Here is a 22,183-nt window from a genome sequence, read left to right as displayed (position 1 = left end):
CTTCCTTATCTTTTTTGATGACTTTTAGTTGGAAATTGATTTCATTTGATATTAGAATGGCTACTCCAGCTTGCTTCTTCTGACCATTTGCTTGGAAAGTTGTTTTCCAGCCTTTCACTCTGAGGTAGTGTCTGTCTTTGTCTCTGAGGTGTGTTTCCTGTAGGCAGCAGAATGCAGGGTCCTCGTTGCGTATCCAGTTTGTTAATCTATGTCTTTTTATTGGGGAGTTGAGGCCATTGATATTGAGAGATATTAAGGAATAGTGATTATTGTTTCCCTTTATATTCATATTTGGATGTGAGGTTATGTTTGTGTGCTTTCATTCTCTTTGTTTTGTTGCCAAGACGATTAGTTTCTTGCTTCTTCTAGGGTATAGCTTGCCTCCTTATGTTGGGCTTTACCATTTATTATCCTTTGTAGTGCTGGATTTGTAGAAAGATATTGTGTAAATTTGGTTTTGTCATGGAATATCTTGGTTTCTCCATCAATGTTAATTGAGAGTTTTGCCGGATACAGTAACCTGGGCTGGCATTTGTGTTCTCTTAGGGTCTGTATGACATCAGTCCAGGATCTTCTGGCCTTCATAGTTTCTGGCGAGAAGTCTGGTGTGATTCTGATAGGTCTCCCTTTATATGTTACTTGACCTTTTTCCCTTACTGCTTTTAATATTCTTTCTTTATTTTGTGCGTTTGGTGTTTTGACAATTATGTGACGGGAGGTGTTTCTTTTCTGGTCCAATCTATTTGGAGTTCTGTAGGCTTCTTGTATGTCTATGGGTATCTCTTTTTTTAGGTTAGGGAAGTTTTCTTCTATGATTTTGTTGAAGATATTTACTGGTCCTTTGAGCTGGGAGTCTTCACTCTCTTCTATACCTATTATCCTTAGGTTTGATCTTCTCATTGAGTCCTGGATTTCCTGTATGTTTTGGACCAGTAGCTTTTTCCGCTTTACATTATCTTTGACAGTTGAGTCAATGATTTCTATGGAATCTTCTGCTCCTGAGATTCTCTCTTCCATCTCTTGTATTCTGTTGGTGAAGCTTGTATCTACAGCTCCTTGTCTCTTCTTTTGGTTTTCTATATCCAGGGTTATTTCTATGTGTTCTTTCTTGATTGCTTCTATTTCCATTTTTAATTCCTTCAACTGTTTGATTGTGTTTTCCTGGAATTCTTTCAGGGATTTTTGCGATTCCTCTCTGTAGGCTTCTACTTGTTTATTAATGTTTTCCTGTGTTTCCCTAAGTGTGTTCATGTCTTTCTTGAAGTCCTCCAGCATCATGATCAAATATGATTTTGAAACTAGATCTTGCTTTTCTGGTGTGTTTGGACATTCCATGTTTGTTTTGGTGGGAGAATTAGGCTCCGATGATGGCATGTAGTCTTGGTTTCTGTTGCTTGGGTTCCTGCGCTTGCCTCTCGCCATCAGATTATCTCTAGTGTTACTTTGTTCTGCTATTTCTGACAGTGGCTAGACTGTCCTATAAGCCTGTGTGTCAGGAGTGCTGTAGACCTGTTTTCCTCTCTTTCAGTCAGTTATGGGGACAGAGTGTTCTGCTTTCGGGCGTGTAGTTTTTCCTCTCTACAGGTTTCAGCTGTTCCTGTGGGCCTGTGTCTTGAGTTCACCAGGCAGCTTTCTTGCAGCAGAAAATTTGGTCTTACCTGTGGTCCCGAGGCTCAGGTTCGCTCGTGGGGTGCTGCCCAGGGGCTCTCTGCAGCGGCAGCAACCAGGAAGACCTGTGCCGCCCCTTCCGGGAGCTTCAGTGCACCAGGGTTCCAGATGGTCTTTGGCTTTTTCCTCTGGCATCCGAGATGTGTGTGCAGGGAGCAGTCTCTTCTGGTTTCCCAGGCTTGTCTGCCTCTCTGAAGGTTTAGCTCTCCCTCCCACGGGATTTGGGTGCAGAGAACTGTTTATCCGGTCTGTTTCTTTCAGGTTCCGGAGGTGTCTCAGGCAGGTGTCCTGCTGCTCCTGGGCCCTCCCCCACGGGAGCCCAGAGGCCTTATACAGTTTCCTCTTGGGCCAGGGATGTGGGCAGGGGTGAGCAGTGTTGGTGGTCTCTTCCGCTCTGCAGCCTCTGATTTCTCTTTTTTTAAAAATTCTATCCATTTGTCTGCAAATTTTATAATAATATCATTGCTTTTTAACAGTTGAGTAATACTCCATTGTGTCAACGTGCTACATTTTATTTGTCCAAGTTTTGGTTGACCAATATTTAGGTTGTTTCTAGCTTCTGTTTATTATAAATAAAGATGGTATGAACATAGTTTGAGCAAGTGTTCTCGTGATAGAATGGAAGTGTCCTGGATAAATGCCCAGGAGTGGTATAGCTGAGTCCTTAGACAGATCAATTCCCAGTTTTCTAAAAAATATTGATTATCAAATGGCCGTGTGAGTTTTCATTACCTCCAGCAAGGAAGAAGTGTTCCCCTTGCTCCACATTTTTTTTAAAGATTTATTTATTTATTTATTATATATAAGTACACTGTAGCTGTCTTCAGATACACCAGAAGAGGCATTGGATCTCTTTACAGATGGTTGTGAGCCACCATGTGGTTGCTGGGAATTGAGCTCAGGACCTCTGGAAGAGTAGTCGGGTGCTCTTAACCGCTGAGCCATCTCTCCAGCCCACATCTTTATCAGGTGTCACTTGTGTTTTCTACCTTAGCTATTCTGACAGGTAAAACACAGAGTTCCAAATAATTTTGATTTGTGTTTCCATACTAGCAAAGATGTTGAATATTTCTTTCTTTAAGTGTTTTGTGTCTTGGCCATTTGATATTCATCTTTTGAGAATTTTCTATTTAGATTTGAAGCTTATTAATAATTTTTTTTGGTTTGTTGATGGTCCATTTTCTTAAGTTCTTTATATATTTTGATATTATCCTTCTGTCAGATGTAGAGTTGATGAAAATCTTTTTTCATCCTATGGGCTGCCATTTTGGCCTATGGATGGTTTCCTTTGCCTCACAAAAGTTTTTCATTTTCATGAGATTCAATTTCTTAATTGTTTATCCTACTGCCTGTGCTACTGATGTTCTTAGAAAATTGTCTTGTGTGCCAACGCCTCTGAGGGTCTTCCTACTCTCTCTTCTATCAGGTTCAGTATGTTCAGCTTTATTTTTGTGTCTTTGATCCACTTGACTTGAGCTGTGGGCAGGGTGATAGATATGGATTGATTTGCATTTTTGCGTACAGAGATCAAGTTAGACCAGAATCATTGGTTTTCCATTTGCATTCCCACAGAATCAAATGGATGGGACTCAAGAAGGCTGGCAGAGTTTGAGGCGCCTGTAGCGGGTCTGACTTAGGACCTTTGCATATATGTTATGGTAGAGTAGCTTGGTGCATTTGTTGGATTCCTAATAGTTGCAACAAAGGTTGCCACTTACTCTTCTGCATATATTTGGCTACTTAATTAAAAATAAAACAAAAAACCAAGTTTATGTACGTGTGTGGATTTAAGTCTGAGTATTCCCTTAGATTCCATGGATCAACCTGTCTATTTTTATTCCAGTACCATGTTGATTTTATTACTGTAGCCCTGTCATACAAATTGAAATCAGGGATGGTGATACTTCTCAAAGATATATATATATATATATTGTTTTTAGCTATACTAAGTTTATATTTCCAAATGAAGTTGAGTATTATTTTTTCAAGGTCTGGAAAGAATTTTGTTGGAAATTTGGTGGGTTTTCACTGAATTTGTAGATTGCTTTTAGTAAGATGGCCATTTTTTTTTACTAAGTTTATCCTACATATCTACACACATGGAAAATCTTTTCTTCTTTTGATAAATTCTTCAATCTCCTTCAAAGACTTGATATTTTTATCATACAAGTCTATCATATAATTTGAAGCAATGGATGATGTGTCAACTTCATTCATTACAATCTGTATTCCCTTGATTTTTGTCATTGTTCTAGCTTGAACTTAAGTATCATATTAAATAGATATTGAGAGCACGGACAGCCTTATCTTGTCTCTGATTCAAGGGAAATTACTTTGAGTTTCTCTTCATTTGATTTGATGTTGTCTACTATCTTGCAATAAATTGACTTTATTATATTTTGGTATGTTCCTTGTATCCCTGATCCCTTCAACAATTTTATCATGAAGGGTTTTAGATTTTTGTCAAAGGCTGTTTACATTTATTGACATGATCATGTACGTTTTTTCTTTCAGTTTGTTTATATGGTGGATTACATAGTATGTTGAACCATCCCTGAGTCTCTGGGATAAAACCAACTTGATCATAGTAGATGATCCTTTTGATATGTTGCTGGGTTTCAAGGTCCTGAGATTTTTTTTTTTAACTTGAGTATTTCTTATATACATTTCAAGTGTTATTCCCTTTCCCGGTTTCCGGGCAAACATCCCCCTCCCCCCTCCCATTCCTTATGGGTGTTCCCCTCCCAACCCTCCCCCCATTGCCGCCCTCCCCCCATAGTCTAGTTCACTGGGGGTTCAGTCTTAGCAGGACCCAGGGCTTCCCCTTCCACTGGTGCTCTTACTAGGATATTCATTGCTACCTATGGGGTCAGAGTCCAGGGTCAGTCCATGTATAGTATTTAGGTAGTGGCTTAGTCCCTGGAGCTCTGGTTGCTTGACATTGTTGTACTTTTGGGGTCTCGAGCCCCTTCAAGCTCTTCCAGTTCTTTCTCTGATTCCTTCAACGGGGGACCAATTCTCAGTTCAGTGGTTTGCTGCTGGCATTCGCCTCTGTATTTGCTGTATTCTGGCTATGTCTCTCAGGAGCGATCTACATCCGGCTCCTGTCGGTCTGCACTTCTTTGCTTCATCCATCTTGTCTAATTGGGTGACTGTATATGTATGGGCCACATGTGGGGCAGGTTCCGAATGGGTGTTCTTTCAGTCTCTGTTTTAATCTTTGCCTCTCCCTTCCCTGCCAAGGGTATTCTTTTTCCTCATTTAAAGAAGGAGTGAAGCATTCACATTTTGATCATCCGTCTTGAGTTTCCTTTGTTCTAGGGATCTAGGGTAATTCAAGCATTTGGGCTAATAGCCACTTATCAATGAGTGCATACCATGTATGTCTTTCTGTGATTGGGTTAGCTCACTCAGGATGATATTTTCCAGTTCCAACCATTTGCCTACGAATTTCATAAACTCGTTGTTTTTGATAGCTGAGTAATATTCCATTGTGCAGATGTACTACATTTTCTGTATCCATTCCTCTGTTGAAGGGCATCTGGGTTCTTTCCATTTTCTGGCTATTATAAATAAGGCTGCGATGAACATAGTGGAGCACGTGTCTCTTTTATATGTTGAGGCATCTTTTGGGTATATGCCCAAGAGAGGTATAGCTGGATCCTCAGGCAGTTCAATGTCCAATTTTCTGAGGAACCTCCAGACTGATTTCCAGAATGGTTTTACCAGTCTGCAATCCCACCAACAATGGAGGAGTGTTCCTCTTTCTCCACATCCTCGCCAGCATCTGCTGTCACCTGAGTTTTTGATCTTAGCCATTCTCACTGGTGTGAGGTGAAATCTCAGGGTTGTTTTGATTTGCATTTCCCTTATGAATAAAGATGTTGAACATTTTTTTAGGTGTTTCTCAGCCATTCGGCATTCCTCAGCTGTGAGTTCTTTGTTTAGCTCTGAACCCCATTTTTTAATAGGGTTATTTGTTTCCCTGCGGTCTAACTTCTTGAGTTCTTTGTATATTTTGGATATAAGGCCTCTATCTGTTGTAGGATTGGTAAAGATCTTTTCCCAATCTGTTGGTTGCCGTTTTGTCCTAACCACAGTGTCCTTTGCCTTACAGAAGCTTTGCAGTTTTATGAGATCCCATTTGTCGATTCTTGATCTTAGAGCATAAGCCATTGGTGTTTTGTTCAGGAAATTTTTTCCAGTGCCCATGTGTTCCAGATGCTTCCCTAGTTTTTCTTCTATTAGTTTGAGTGTGTCTGGTATGATGTGGAGGTCCTTGATCCACCTGGACTTAAGCTTTGTACAGGGTGATAAGGATGGATCGATCTGCATTCTTCTACATGTTGCCCTCCAGTTGAACCAGCACCATTTGCTGAAAATGCTATCTTTTTTCCATTGGATGGTTTTGGCTCCTTTGTCAAAAATCAAGTGACCATAGGTGTGTGGGTCTTCAGTTCTGTTCCATTGGTCTATCTGTCTGTCTCTGTACCAATACCATGCAGTTTTTATCACTATTGCTCTGTAATACTGCTTGAGTTCAGGGATAGTGATTCCCCCTGAAGTCCTTTTATTGTTGCGGATAGCTTTAGCTATTCTGGGTTTTTTGTTATTCCAGATGAATTTGCAAATTGTTCTGTCTAACTCTTTGAAGAATTGGATTGGTATTTTGATGGGGATTGCATTGAATCTGTAGATTGCTTTTGGTAAAATGTCCATTTTTACTATATTAATCCTGCCAATCCATGAGCATGGGAGATCTTTCCATCTTCTGAGGTCTTCTTCAATTTCTTTCCTCAGTGTCTTGAAGTTCTTATGTACAGATCTTTTACTTGCTTGGTTAAAGTCACACCGAGGTACTTTATATTATTTGGGTCTATTATGAAGGGTGTCATTTCTCTAATTTCTTTCTCGGCTTGTTTCTCTTTTGTATAGAGGAAGGCAACTGATTTATTTGAGTTAATTTTATACCCAGCCACTTTGCTGAAGTTGTTTATCAGCTTTAGTAGTTCTCTGGTGGAACTTTTGGGATCACTTAAATATACTATCATGTCATCTGCAAATAGTGATATTTTGACTTCTTCTTTTCCGATCTGTATCCCCTTGATCTCCTTTTGTTGTCTGATTGCTCTGGCAGGAACTTCAAGAACTATATTGAATAAGTAGGGAAAGAGTGGGCAGCCTTGTCTAGTCCCTGATTTTAGTGGGATTGCTTCCAGTTTCTCTCCATTTAGTTTAATGTTAGCAACTGGTTTGCTGTATATGGCTTTTACTATGTTTAGGTATGGGCCTTGAATTCCTATTCTTTCCAGGACTTTTATCGTGAAGGGGTGTTGAATTTTGTCAAATGCTTTCTCAGCATCTAATGAAATGATCATGTGGTTCTGTTCTTTCAGTTTGTTTATATAATGGATCACGTTGATGGTTTTCCGTATATTAAACCATCCCTGCATGCCTGGGATGAAGCCTACTTGATCATGGTGGATGATTGTTTTGATGTGCTCTTGGATTCGGTTTGCCAGAATTTTATTGAGTATTTTTGCGTCGATATTCATAAGGGAAATTGGTCTAAAGTTCTCTTTCTTTGTTGTGTCTTTGTGTGGTTTAGGTATAAGAGTAATTGAGGCTTCGTAGAAGGAATTCGGTAGTGCTCCATCTGTTTCAATTTTATGGAATAGTTTGGATAATATTGGTATGAGGTCTTCTATGAAGGTTTGATAGAATTCTGCACTAAACCCGTCTGGACCTGGGCTCTTTTTGGTTGGGAGACCTTTAATGACTGCTTCTATTTCCTTAGGAGTTATGGGGTTGTTTAACTGGTTTATCTGTTCCTGATTTAACTTTGATACCTGGTATCTGTCTAGGAAATTGTCCATTTCCTGAAGATTTTCAAGTTTTGTTGAATATAGGTTTTTATAGTAAGATCTGATGATTTTTTGAATTTCCTCTGAATCTGTTGTTATGTCTCCCTTTTCATTTCCGATTTTGTTTGGACGCACTCTCTGTGTCCTCTCGTTAGTCTGGCTAAGGGTTTATCTATCTTGTTGATTTTCTCAAAGAACCAACTTTTGATTCTGTTGATTCTTTCTATGGTCCTTTTTGTTTCTACTTGGTTGATTTCAGCTCTGAGTTTGATTATTTCCTGCCTTCTACTCCTCCTGGGTGTATTTGCTTCTTTTTGTTCTAGAGCTTTTAGGTCTGCTGTCAAGCTGCTGACATATGCTCTTTCCTGTTTCTTTCTGCAGGCACTCACCACAATTAGTTTTCGTCTTAGCACAGCTTTCATTGTGTCCCATAAGTTTGGGTATGTTGTATCTTCATTTTCATTAAATTCTAAAAAGTTTTTAATTTCTTTCTTTATTTCTTCCTTGACCAGGTTATCATTGAGTAGAGCATTGGTCAATTTCCATGTATATGTGGGCATTCTTCCCTTATTGTTATTGAAGACCAGTTTTAGACCGTGGTGGTCCGATAGCACGCATGGGATTTTTTCTATCTTTCTGTACCTGTTGAGGCCCGTTTTTTGACCAATTATATGGTCAATTTTGGAGAAAGTACCATGAGGAGCTGAGAAGAAGGTATATCCTTTTGCTTTAGGATAGAATGTTCTATAAATATCCGTTAAGTCCATTTGGCTCATGACTTCTCTTAGTCTGTCGACATCACTGTTTAATTTCTGTTTCCATGATCTGTCCATTGATGAGAGTGGGGTGTTGAAATCTCCCACTATTATTGTGTGAGGTGCAATGTGTGTTTTGAGCTTTAGTAAGGTTTCTTTTACGTATGTAGGTGCCCTTGTATTTGGGGCATAGATATTTAGGATTGAGAGTTCATCTTGGTGGATTTTTCCTTTGATGAATATGAAGTGTCCTTCCTTATCTTTTCTGATGACTTTTAGTTGGAAATTGATTTTATTTGATATTAGAATGGCTACTCCAGCTTGCTTCTTCTGACCATTTGCTTGGAAAGTTGTTTTCCAGCCTTTCACTCTGAGGTAGTGTCTGTCTTTGTTTCTGAGGTGTGTTTCCTGTAGGCAGCAGAATGCAGGGTCCTCGTTGCGTATCCAGTTTGTTAATCTATGTCTTTTTATTCGGGAGTTGAGGCCATTGATATTGAGAGATATTAACGAATAGTGATTATTGTTTCCCTTTATATTCATATTTGGATGTGAGGTTATGTTTGTGTGCTTTCATTCTCTTTGTTTTGTTGCCAAGACGATTAGTTTCTTGCTTCTTCTAGGGTATAGATTGCCTCCTTATGTTGGGCTTTACCATTTATTATCCTTTGTAGTGCTGGATTTGTAGAAAGATATTGTGTAAATTTGGTTTTGTCATGGAATATCTTGGTTTCTCCATCAATGTTAATTGAGAGTTTTGCTGGATACAGTAACCTGGGCTGGCATTTGTGTTCTCTTAGGGTCTGTATGACATCAGTCCAGGATCTTCTGGCCTTCATAGTTTCTGGCGAGAAGTTTGGTGTGATTCTGATAGGTCTCCCTTTATATGTTACTTGACCTTTTTCCCTTACTGCTTTTAATATTCTTTCTTTATTTTGTGCGTTTGGTGTTTTGACAATTATGTGACCGGAGGTGTTTCTTTTCTGGTCCAATCTATTTGGAGTTCTGTAGGCTTCTTGTATGTCTATGGGTATCTCTTTTTTTAGGTTAGGGAAGTTTTCTTCTATGATTTTGTTGAAGATATTTACTGGTCCTTTGAGCTGGGAGTCTTCACTCTCTTCTATACCTATTATCCTTAGGTTTGATCTTCTCATTGAGTCCTGGATTTCCTGTATGTTTTGGACCAGTAGCTTTTTCTGTTTTACATTATCTTTGACAGTTGAGTCAATGATTTCTATGGAATCTTCTGCTCCTGAGATTCTCTCTTCCATCTCTTGTATTCTGTTGGTGAAGCTTGTATCTACAGCTCCTTGTCTCTTCTTTTGGTTTTCTATATCCAGGGTTGTTTCCATGTGTTCTTTCTTGATTGCTTCTATTTCCATTTTTAATTCCTTCAACTGTTTGATTGTGTTTTCCTGGAAATCTTTCAGGGATTTTTGTGTCTCCTCTCTATGGCCTTCTACTTGTTTATTTATGTTTTCCTGGAATTCTTTCAGGGATTTTTGTGTCTCCTCTCTATGGGCTTCTACTTGTTTATTTATGTTTTCCTGGAATTCTTTCAGGGATTTTTGCGATTCTTTCAGGCATTTTTGCCGTTCCTCTCTGTAGGCTTCTACTTTTTCTCTAAGGGAGTTCTTCACGTCTTTCTTGAAGTCCTCCAGCATCATGATCAAAAATGATTTTGAAACTAGATCTTGCTTTTCTGGTGTGTTTGGATATTCCATGTTTGTTTTGATGGGAGAATTGGGCTCTGATGGTGCCATGTAGTCTTGGTTTCTGTTGCTTGGGTTCCTGCGCTTGCCTCTCACCATCAGATTATCTCTAGTGTTACTTTCTTCTGCTATTTCTGACAGTGGCTAGACTGTCCTATAAGCCTGTGTGTCAGGAGTGCTGTAGACCTGTTTTCCTCTCTTTCAGTCAGTTATGGGGACAGAGTGTTCTGCTTTCGGGCGTGTAGTTTTTCCTCTCTACAGGTCTTCAGCTGTTCCTGTGGGCCTGTGTCTTGAGTTCACCAGGCAGCTTTCTTGCAGCAGAAAAGTTGGTCTTACCTGTGGTCCCGAGGCTCAAGTTCGCTCGTGGGGTGCTGCTCACAGGCTCTCTGCAGCGGCAGCAACCAGGAAGACTTGTGCCGCCGTTTCTGGGAGCTTCAGTGCACCAGGGTTCCAGATGGTCTTTGGCTTTTTCCTCTGGCATCCGAGATGTGTGTGCAGAGAGCAGTCTCTTCAGTTTTCCCAGGCTTGTCTGCCTCTCTGAAGGTTCAGCTCTCCCTCCCATGGGATTTGGGTGCAGAGAACTGTTTATCCGGTCTGTTTCCTTCAGGTTCTGGTCGTGTCTCAGGCAGGGGTCCTGCCCCTCCTGGGCCCTCCCCCACGGGAGCCCAGAGGCCTTATACAGTTTCCTCTTGGGCCAGGGATGTGGGCAGGGGTGAGCAGTGTTGGTGGTCTCTTCTGCTCTGCAGCCTCAGGAGTGCCCACCTGACCAGGCGGTTGGGTCTCTCTGTCACAGGGTCTGGGGGCAGAGAGCTGCTGCGGGCCGGGATCCGCGGGTGTGGGACTCTGGTAAACACAGAACGTGCCCGGTCCTAGAGGAATTCTGCTTCCCTGTGTCCCAAGCTCACCAGGCAGCTTTCTTGCAGCAGAAAAGTTGGTCTTACCTGTGGTCCCGGGGCTCAAGTTCGCTCGTGGGGTGCTGCCCACGGGCTCTCTGCAGCGGCAGCAACCAGGAAGACCTGTGCCGCCCCTTCCGGGAGCTTCAGTGCACCAGGGTTCCAGATGGTCTTTGGCTTTTTCCTCTGGCGTCCGAGATGTGTGTGCATAGAGCAGTCTCTTCTGTTTTCCCAGGCTTGTCTGCCTCTTTGAAGGTTCAGCTCTCCCTCCCACCAGATTTGGGTGCAGAGAACTGTTTATCTGGTCTGTTTCCTTCACGTTCTGGTGGTTTCTCAGGCAGGGGTCCTGCCGCTCCTGGGCCCTCTTCCACGGGAGCCCAGAGGCCTTATACAGTTTCCTCTTGGGCCAGGGATGTGGGCAGGGGTGAGCAGTGTTGGTGGTCTCTTCCGCTCTGCAGCCTCAGTGGTGCCCACCTGACCAGGCGGTTGGGTCTCTCTCTCACAGGGTCTGGGCGGTCCTGAGATTTTTTTATTTGCTCTATTTCCACTTTCAGGTGCTATGCTATTTTATTAATTTCCTTCACCTGTTTTTTGTGTTTTCATAAATTTTTTCAAGGGATTTATTTATTTCCTCTTTAAGGACCTCTACTCTTTTCATCAAGGCAACATGAAAGTCCTTTTCCTGTGGTTCAGCTATATTCCATTTCTTAGGGCCTACTGTCACAGGTATGCTGGGATCCAGTGGAGACATACACTCTTGGCAAATATTGATTTTGTGTTCACATTTGAATTGAGGTATCTAAGTTTGGCATAATTATAATTCTTTGTGCTGATATCTGTTCTTGTTTTTGCGGGGTGGATATTCTTTTTATTTCTGTATGCCCCATTCTCTAATTCTAGTTCTCTAGTGTGTTTCCTAGTAAGAATGCTTCTGAAAGCAGTGTGAGGATGACTGATTTTGTGAGTAGAACTTAGCTAAGTATTGGGAGCTGACACTTAGGACTTGGAATTGTGTGGAAGGATTGGCTGAGGGGGTTCCACAGGAGGTAGAAATACAGGGTATACTACCTGGCTCTGCAGAATCCAGTGGATATGCTGCAGAGAGGAGGGAGAGACTAAGGGTCGTGTTATGCAATGGACTTTGGGACAAGTCTGTGGAATTAGATTTAGAGAGGAAGACATATAGTGAAGAAAGCTTATATGCTTCCTTTGGCCAGTATGGCCAGCAGATCCCAGGGAATTATTGTGCTAGCTGGTGAATGAAACAATATAATGGAGTGGTGAGGGAGGCTATTGGAGAAGAACCTTGTGATCTATTTCGAAGGTGGCAGAAAGAACTTGGAGACAGCAAAAGGGAGTCTCCTGCATAACTGGGGATAAGTCTAAGGAATTAGAATTAGAGGAAAGGAAAGTGAAGGTCACCTGCTAGCCTTTCTGCAAGCCATTAGTCCCTAAAATTTCAAACCTTCTTCTCACATTTTAATTCATCAGTATTTTCATGTGCTTTCCACAAAGAATATCGCATACTCCTTCCAAAGAAATATACTTGCACATATGAAACCGAAAGATTGTAGAATTTTAAATGTATAGTGACCTATGCCTCCGAAAAGAATAAGAGTTTCAGTCTGCTGAAAGCAAGGAACAGGAGACCAGTGTACATTTTCTTTTTCATTGAAATATCATCAAAAAAAAAAAGAATGTGGATTTTTTTCAATCTTTATTAATTTGAGTATTTCTTATTTACATTTTGATTGTTATTCCCCTTCCCAGTGTCCTGGTCAACATCCTCCTAATCCCTCCTCCTCCCCCTCCCCTTCGACCTCGGCTTCCCCTCCCCATCATCCCCCCATTATCACCCTCCCCCCAACAATTACATTCACTACATGTTCATTCCTAACAGTACCAAGGGCTTCCCCTTCCACTGGTGCTCTTACTAGGCTATTCATTGCTACCTATGCAGTTGGAGACCAGGGTCAGTCCATTATGGTCTTTGGGGAGTGGCTTAGTTCCTGGAAGCTCTGGTTGGTTGGCATTGTTGTTCATATGGGGTCTCAAGCCCCTTCAAGCTCTTTTAGTCTTTTCTAAGATTGCTTCAATAGGGGTCCCATTCTCAGTTCAGTGGTTTGCTGCTGGTATTCGCCTATGTATTTGCTGTATTCTGGCTGTGTCTCTCAGGAGAGATCTACATCTGGTACCTGTAGGCCTGCACTTCTTTGCTTCATCCATCTTATCTAGTTTGGTGGCTGTATATGTATGGGCCACATGTGGGGCAGGCTCTGAATGGGTGTTCCTTCTGTCTCTGTTCTAAACTTTGCCTCCCTATTTCCTGCCAAGGGTATTCTTGTTCCCATTTAAAAGAAGGCGTGAAGCATTCCCATTTTCATCATCCTTCTTGAGTTTCATGTGTTCTGTGCATCTAGGGCAATTCGAGCATTTGGGCTAATAGCCACTTATCAATGAGTGCATACCATGTGTGTTTTTCTGTGATTGGGTTACCTCACTCAGGATGATATTTTTCCAGTTCCATTCATTTACCTATGAATTTCATAACGTCATTGATTTTGATAGCTGAGTAATATTCCATTGTGTAGATGTACCACATTTTCTGTATCCATTCCTCTGTTGAAGGGCATCTGGGTTCTTTCCAGCTTCTGGCTATTATAAATAAGGCTGCTATGAACATAGTGGAGCATGTGTATTTGTTATATTTTGGGGCATCTTTTGGGTATATGCCCAAGAGAGGTATAGCTGGTTCCTCAGGTAGTTCAATGTCCAATTTTCTGAGGAACCTCCAGACTGATTTCCAGAATGGTTGTACCAGTCTGTATCCCGCCAACAATTGAGAAGTGTTCCTCTTTCTCCACATCCTCTCCAGAATTTGTTGTCACCTTAGTTTTCGATCTATCCATTCTCAATGGTATGAGGTGAAATCTCAGGATTGTTTTGATTTGCATTTTCCTTATTACTAAAGAGGTTAAACATTTCTTTAAGTGTTTCTCAGCCATTTGGCATTCCTCATCTGTGAATTCTTTGTTTAGCTCTGAACCCCATTTTTAATAGGGTTATTTGTCTCCCTGCGGTCTAACTTCTTGAGTTCTTTGTACATTTTGGATATAAGCCCTCTATCCGTTGTAGGATTGGTAAAGATCTTTTCCCAATCTGTTGGTTGTTGTTTTGTCCTAACCACAGTGTCCTTTGCCTTACAGAAGCTTTGCAGTTTTATGAGATCCCATTTGTCGATTCTTGTTCTTAGAGCATAAGCCATTGCTGTTTTGTTCAGGAAATTTTCTCTATGTGTTCAGATGCTTCTCCACTTTTTCTTCTATTAGTTTGAGTGTATCTGGTTTGATGTGGAGGTCCTTGATCCACTTGGACTTAAGCGTTGTACAGGGTGATAAGCATGGATCGGTATACATTCTTCTACATACTGACCTCCAGTTAAACCAGCACCATTTGCTGAAATTGCTATCTTTTTTTCATTGGATGGTTTTGGCTCCTTTGTCAAAAATCAAGTGCCCATAGGTGTGTGGGTTCATTTCTGGGTCTTCAATTCTATTCCACTGGTCTATCTCTCTATCTCTGTACAAATACCATGCAGTTTTTATTGCTATTGCTCTGTAATACTGCTTGAGTTCAGGGATAGTGATTCTCCCAGAAGTCCTTTTATTGTTGAGGATAGTTTTAGCTATCCTAGGTTTTTTGTTATTCCAGATGAATTTGCAAATTGTTCTGTCTAACTCTCTGAAGAATTGGATTGGTATTTTGATGGGGATTGCATTGAATATGTAGATCACTTTTGGTAAAATGGCCATTTTTACTCTATTAATCCTGCCAATCCATGTGCATGGGAGATCTTTTCATCTTCTGAGATCTTCTTCAATTTCTTTCTTCAGAGGCTTGAAGTTCTTATCATACAGATCTTTTATTTGCTTGGTTAAAGTCACATCGATGTATTTTATATTATTTGGGACTATTATGAAGGGTGTCGTTTCCCTAGTTTCTTTCTCAGCTTGTTTCTCTTTTGTGTAGAGGAAGGCTACTTATTTGTTTGAGTTAATTTTATACCCAGCCACTTTGCTGAAGATTTTTATCAGGTTTAGTAGTTCTCTGGTGGAACTTTTGGGATCACTTAAATATACTATCATATCATCAGCAAATAGTGATATTTTGACTTCTCCTTTTCCAATCTGTATCCCCTCGATCTCCTTTTTTTTGTCTGATTGCTGTGGCTAGAACTTCAAGAATTATATTGACTAAGTAGGTAGAGAGTGGGCAGCCTTGTCTAGTCCCTGATTTTAGTGGGATTGCTTCAGGTTTCTCTCCATTTAGTTTAATGTTAGCAACTGGTTTGGTACATATCGCTTTTGCTATGCTTAGGTATGGGGCTTGAATTCCTATTCTTTCCAGACTTTTATCATGAAGGGGTTTTGAATTTTGTTAAATGCTCTCTCAGATTCTAATGAAATGATCATGTGGTTTTGTTCTTTCAGTTTGTTTATATAATAGATCACGTTGATGGGTTTCCGTATATTAAACCATCCCTACATTCCTGGGATGAAGCCTATTTGATCATGGTGGATGATTATTTTGATGTGCTCTTGGATTCGGTTTGCCAGAATTTTATTGAGTATTTTTGCGTCGATATTCATAAGGGAAATTGGTCTGAAATTCTCTTTTTTTGTTGGGTCTTTGTGTGGTTTAGGTATAAGAGTAATTGTGGCTTCATAGAAGGAATTCGGTAGTGCTCCATCTGTTTCAATTTTGTGGAATAGTTTGGATAATATTGGTATGAGTTCTTCTATGAAGGTCTGATAGAATTCTGCACTAAACCTGTCAGGACCTGGGCTCTTTTTGGTTGGGAGGTCTTTAATGACTGCTTCTATTTAGTTTGGAGTAATGGGATTGTTTAAATGGTTTATCTGTTCTTGATTTAACTTTGGTACCTGGTCTCTGTCTAGGAAAATTTCCATTTCCTACAGATTTTCAAGTTTTATTGAATTTAGGCTTTTGTAGTAGGATCTGATGATTTTTGAATTTCCTCTGATTCTGTAGTTATGTCGCCCTTTTCATTTCTGATTTTGTTAATTTGGACACACTCTCTGTGTCCTCTCAAGAATGTCGATTTTTAATCTGAAATTTTCATACATGGAGCCTTGCTTATATGGTCTTCTTAGTTACTCCAGTTTATTGCCCATCTTACTTTATAACTCGATGAGTACCAATAAATTCTATAGTGATTTTTTTCAGTCTATCATAAAAGATTTTTTTCTGACCCAGTGACTTTGTAGCGTTAGTTTACTCATGTTTTCTTTGTTGTAGCCTGTGAATAATTTCAGATTCTTCTGAGTAACTGCTCTGAGAATATTATGAATTGGTGTTTTGGTTTAAAGTAAATGTAACATTTATACCTGATGGACCCTTAGTAAGTAAAATTATGTTCATTTTAAATTACAGTCATTAAAAATGTCACTTTTTCTTCACAATACAATTAAACTTTTTTATTTACAGATTTTAAATAACAAATATGTATCTGTATAATACATATATACATATGTATATATACATATATACCTATATATGTGTGTGTGTATGTGTGTGTGAGTGTGTGTGTCTATATGTCCAATGAATTTTTATGTATGAAAATCATAATAATTATGAACTTTCTGTTATGTAGACAGGAAAGGAAACAGATTCTCTTTGAAACCATGCAAGGAGGGAAAATGAATACAGAAGATGGACTGTAACTCTACTATTAAAGAACTCCTTGTATGTGAGGCAAATATGTTTTCAGATGAGTGAATTGAATGTATAATTTTGAAGCCATGCTTTTATGAATAATATTTTTATATTTTTCAGTTTAACTTTTTACATAATCCTTAGAGATGAGCATATAAATTGTTCATGAACATTTTTATAGTAATGTCATACAAACTCCCAAGTATTTTTATCATGTTATTAAATAATATTTGTGTAACAAGTAAACAGTGAATAATTATGTAACAAATTAGTGAAGACTCTAATTCAAATTCAATGAATAATTTCTCTTCCGTAGATATGCTTACCACCAATGTGAGGTTTTTGAACCATCACTTGAGCATTCATCATTTACTGTTGCCATTTTCAAGATGCCTCACTGACACAGAAAGATGATAAAAAGATGATTTTGTGTTAATACTCAGAAGAATAGACAGAATATCTACTAATGCAGCAGTGAATAAGAACATTCAACTGTTCAACAAAGTGATTCCTTGGAGACACTAAAGATCTTGGAACATGTATTCTTTAAAATCACTGGTTAATAATTCCTTGTTTGTTTGATTCCATAACTTAGATTAAAACATTATACAAATAAAATAGTAACAATATACTTAGTCACATAGTGTTTACCAAGAGCTTGAAACCTGAGCTATAACATTTTCTTTATTTCCTTATTGGCTTTTTTGGTATTTTATTTTATTATCTCTGTGTGTGTCTATTTGATATCAATAGAGTACTTTTTATATTCTACTCACATTTGTAAATGAGGTAGAAATGAAGGACACATTATTTGAGGTTGTAATCTACTACCTATTATAAAATAAAATTTAAGACTAGCCAAGGTTTTGTTGTGAACCAAAAGTACATTTGTGTCTGTTGGTATATAAGAAGTGCTCTGACAATTGATCACAGACTACCCACCCATGGCTTATCCATGAATAGACACCCATGAGCTATAAACTCTGATTTTCATTCCTACCTAGGTTATAATTTCAATATTTTTTCTAATTTTTTTTAAGAAAACCCAACAGATTTTTAAAAGCTGAGAAATCAACTATAAAATATTTATTTTGACTCACACAACTAAATATCTTTATATAAAGTATTTAAATTCTGACTACTTTCAAATTTTAATAATCCACCTTTACTTTAATTTTCAGGTAACACAACTATAGCCTTCAAAACCTTATCACATTTTATTTTCAATTTCAATAGACTTAATTAAAGTAAATTTCTTAGATATGTACAATCTTGTTGATGATGATATCATGAATTTATAAGAAGTATTTTTTCTCATCATTGAAAATTTTATGTTAAGAAAATTTACTTCTCCTGTCTTATGAATCATGCAAAACCAAAGCTTTGTCACTGAGTTTATACTACTCGGACTTTCACAGAACCTGAATGTGGAGAAAATGCTATTTGTTTTGTTTTTATTTATCTATCTTGCAACTATTGGGGGCAACATGATAATTGTGATTACCATCATGTACAGTCCTACACTGTTGGGCTCCCCCATGTACTTCTTCTTGGCCTTCCTGTCCTTTCTGGATGCTTGCACTTCTTCTACTGTCACCCCCAAGATAATTATAGACTGTTTCTATGAGAGAAAGATCATGTCCTTTGACTGTTGTATGATACAACTGTTTGCTGTCCACTTCTTCACTGGGGCAGAAGTGATTGTCCTGGCATCCATGGCCTATGACCGGTATGTGGCTATTTGCAAGCCCCTGCACTACTCTTCCATCATGACCCAGAGGCTCTGTGAAGTTTTAGTTGTGGTATCCTGGGCAGGAGGTTTCTTGCATTCTATCATACAAATTATCTTCACTTTGCAGCTGCCTTTATGTGGACCAAATGTCATTGATCATTACATGTGTGACTTGTTCCCATTACTGAAGCTTGCCTGCACTGACACACACATATTTGTCTTTTTAATATTTGCCAACAGTGGTGCTATATGCATTATAATCTTCTCTTTATTGCTTGTCTCCTATGGTGTCATCTTGTTTTCTCTGAGAGCCCACAGCTCTGAAGGTCGACGTAAAGCTCTCTCTACCTGTGGATCCCATATAATTGTCGTGCTTTTGTTTTTTGTTCCATGCATATTGATATATGCAAGACCCACTTCTGCATTCTCCTTTGAGAAAAACATGCTTATATTTGTCAATGTCCTGACACCACTGCTCAATCCTATGGTTTACACATTCAGGAATAAGGAAATGATAAATGCCATCAGAAAAATGTGGAAAAGATTGTAGAAAGAATCTCTAATAAATACCATCTGTCAATGAAAAAGTATATGGACAATGAACTGAGCAGGTCATAGGAATTGGGACACTGGAGAATTCTGGAAAATAGTAAGAGATAAAAGACCACCTATGGGACAACCGAGAGAAAGGAGTTGGGAGACAGACAGGGAAAAGGACTTAAAAAAGCAGGGGGACGGAAGAAGCACGCTGGGACTGAAGGAGCGGTAACTAACTATTTCGTAGACATAGAACAGTTAAATGGGTTAAATAATTTTGAACTAGTTAAGGGATGAGTCACAGCTTTCAGCCTAGGCATTTAATAATAACTAACTAGACTCAGAGTCTTTATTGATGGGAACTAAGGAACCAGAAGGAAATATGGATTTAAAATTATTTTTCCAATAGATTAAGTAATTTTTCATAAATTTTACAATATCCACTTCAGTGCCAACATGACAATTTGAGATTTACTTTTCAGAAACTCTTAATATCATAACTAAACAAAGAAGTAAAATTTTAATCCAGTACTGGTACACGGGGAATTTGTGAATGTGAGCATTTTACTTCATTGTAGATTTAGCAAGCTCATGACCAATGAGGTCAAGGTTCAGTAGAGACTTATTCTAAGAAAATAAGGTAGAACACAATTAATGGTTAGAGAAGTATGACTTCTTTTGATTTTGCCTGAAATTTTGTTTTTAGATTTTTTATTGGATTTTTTAACTTAACATTTCAAATGCTATCCCCTTTCCAGGTTTCCTGTCCATTAACCCCCTATTCTATCCCTCTACCCCTTCTTCTATGAGAGTGTTCCCCCAACCAACCACCCACCCTTTCCTGTCTGCCCGCCCTGATATCCTCCTACACTGGGGAGTCCAGCCTTGGCAGAACCAAGGGTTTCTCCTCCCATTGGTGCCCAACAAGGCCATTCTCTGCTACATATGCAGCTGGAGCCATGGGTCTGTCCATGTGTACATTTTGGATGGTGGTTTAGTCACAAATACTATTTACACTTCACCAGTACTCACGTGTTATAACAGGCACACATACCAACAGACATCCCCCCCCATACTAACATGAACAAACAAACATGCAGACAACCAGAACTCCTGTAAAACTTAATGACAAGAATAAAAACATCTATATTATATTGAGCAATCACTATGCTCTTGACTCTTTATTACCTGGTGATATCTTTCAATACATAGGGTATCAATAGATACGGTTTGTGAGAATTTATGTTTCTGAGCTCACACCTTCACTCTAAAATGTTCACTCAGCATAGTTATATGAAAATCAAAACAATTTTAATTCCATCCTCTCATTGATTTAATTAAATATTTGATAAGGTTTGACTATTTAATTGTGTATTATTTATACTGTTTAACTAAAACTTGTTGGCAAAATTAATGTGTATTTGAAAAAAGAAAAATATTGAACTCATTCCATGAAATATAAAATGAATTCCAGAGATTCCAGAACCTATAAATGCAGAGAGATGTTACAACTGAACCTGACCTCTAAGTGTTCTATATCATCTGAGTTCTTTTTTGCTGTTGTTGTTGAACAGTGTTATTTTTTCATATAGTATATTCTAATTGTTTTCATTCCCTTATCTTGTCTCAGGTCCCCACCAATTAAGTGGAAACCTCTCCCTCTGTCTTTCTCTCTCTACCTTTAAAAAAAGAGGCAAATAAAAAGATATAGTAAAACAAAACACAAGAAACATACACATACACACATACATATTAAAATACAAAACCAGAAATCATAACATATAAGCAAATGTTCAGTAAGTTAAAAAATGATCAAACAAAGCTTGGTAAGACTAAAAATTCTCCAAAAATATGATTCAGTTCACTTTGTTTTGGCCATTACAGCTGGGTATGTGGTCTACCCTTAAGTGTGGTTTGTATATTCTTTGAGACTATATTAGAGTAAAATATGGATTTTTTGGAAGTAATTGTTATTTGTAGATAGCATCTTGATTAGTGATGAATGATCATGTCTATTCTACTCCTCAGTACTGAGACCTTAAATGGCTTGAACCTGTATAGGCCCCATATACTTTGAAGCACTCTCTTTTTTATTTGATGTGTGTATCAGTCCTGTGGTGCCTAGAAGCCCATGTTTCCTTGGTGTTTCCATCCTCACTGATTATTACAGTTTTTTTTTGCCTCTTCTGCATAGCTCCCTTAGGTCTGAGGGTAACAGTTTGATGAAGATATACCATTTATGACTCAAAGTTCAAATGTCTCTCACTGTCTACATACTTCCTGGTGGTAGGTCTCTGCATTAGTTGCTATTTAAAGGAGATGGTTTTGTGATGTCAGCTAAGTGAAATGCTGATCTATATATCAGACTTTTATTTCTAAACTCCTCTAGTACAAACATAGTATTTCATTTTCCCCTAGTTCTTATCCTATAGAATCTCACGGTCTTAGTCAAACAAGAAGTGTCAGATGTGGGTTCCATCTCATGGAGAGGGTCTTAAATCTAAGCAGGTAGGAGTTGGTTATGCCCAGAACTTTTGTATACCTGTTGAACTAGTGAATATTGCAGACATGTCACAATTATAATCTTAAGATTTGTAGCCAGTTCTGTACTTAACTTGCCCTCTGGTAGTATATAGTCTACCTTCCAATACCATGAACACTAGTCAATAGGAGCAAAGGCTCTTGGTAGGAATCAGCTCACTTTCTCCATGTTCAATGAGATTGAGCCCCGTTGTCCAACAACTTCACTAGATATAGCCCATTTCTGACAATGGATGTTTCACTGGTTATGAAAGGTGTGCTTTTGTCTCCCCCATTATTTGATGCTCACATTTATGTTTTTCAAAATGTATATATTTGAAGAAGATTTTATGGTAGTAGGATTTATATAACCCCCTTGAATGGTCCCCAGTATTAGCTATTCCTCTCTATATACCTTTGCTATCTCCCCTATCCTTTTCCCCTCTCCATTTTATCCTCCCACTTCTTTCCCTCCTGTATCTCCATAGCTATGCATTTTTATAATTCTATAGTTTATCCTGTTGTCACATCTCATCACTTATTCTATAACTCTCTATAAAAGTTCTATTTAATACAGTTTGTAACATGCTCATTGAATGCTTTAAGGATAACATCCACATAAAAGAGATTACATGCCATGTTTGTCTTTTCTGAACTGGATTACTCCACTCAAGATGGTTTTTGACCACTCTATTCATTTACAGACTCAATGCAATAGCCATAAAATATTTATACAATTCTTCAGAATATTCCAAAAAATATTCTTAAA

At 38.7% G+C, this 22,183-nt stretch overlaps 1 protein-coding gene across 1 annotated transcript; it reads left to right on the top strand.

The window, feature by feature from the left end:
• The first annotated feature begins 17,992 nt into the window (after positions 1 to 17,992).
• Positions 17,993 to 18,907, top strand: Or4c112 (olfactory receptor family 4 subfamily C member 112). The gene has a single exon (NM_001000350.1). The coding sequence runs from the start codon at positions 17,993 to 17,995 to the stop codon at positions 18,905 to 18,907; it is 915 nt and encodes a 304-aa protein (NP_001000350.1).
• Positions 18,908 to 22,183: the final 3,276 nt, after the last annotated feature.

This window comes from Rattus norvegicus, chromosome 3 (assembly GCF_036323735.1).
Source record: "Rattus norvegicus strain BN/NHsdMcwi chromosome 3, GRCr8, whole genome shotgun sequence".
NCBI lineage: Eukaryota > Metazoa > Chordata > Mammalia > Rodentia > Muridae > Rattus > Rattus norvegicus.
This window is presented reverse-complemented; position numbering and strand designations above follow the sequence as displayed.

Bases quoted from the DNA above. Each gene is read 5' to 3' on its own strand.
- Or4c112 (NM_001000350.1), top strand. From the start codon at position 17,993: ATGCAAAACCAAAGCTTTGTCACTGAGTTTATACTACTCGGACTTTCA.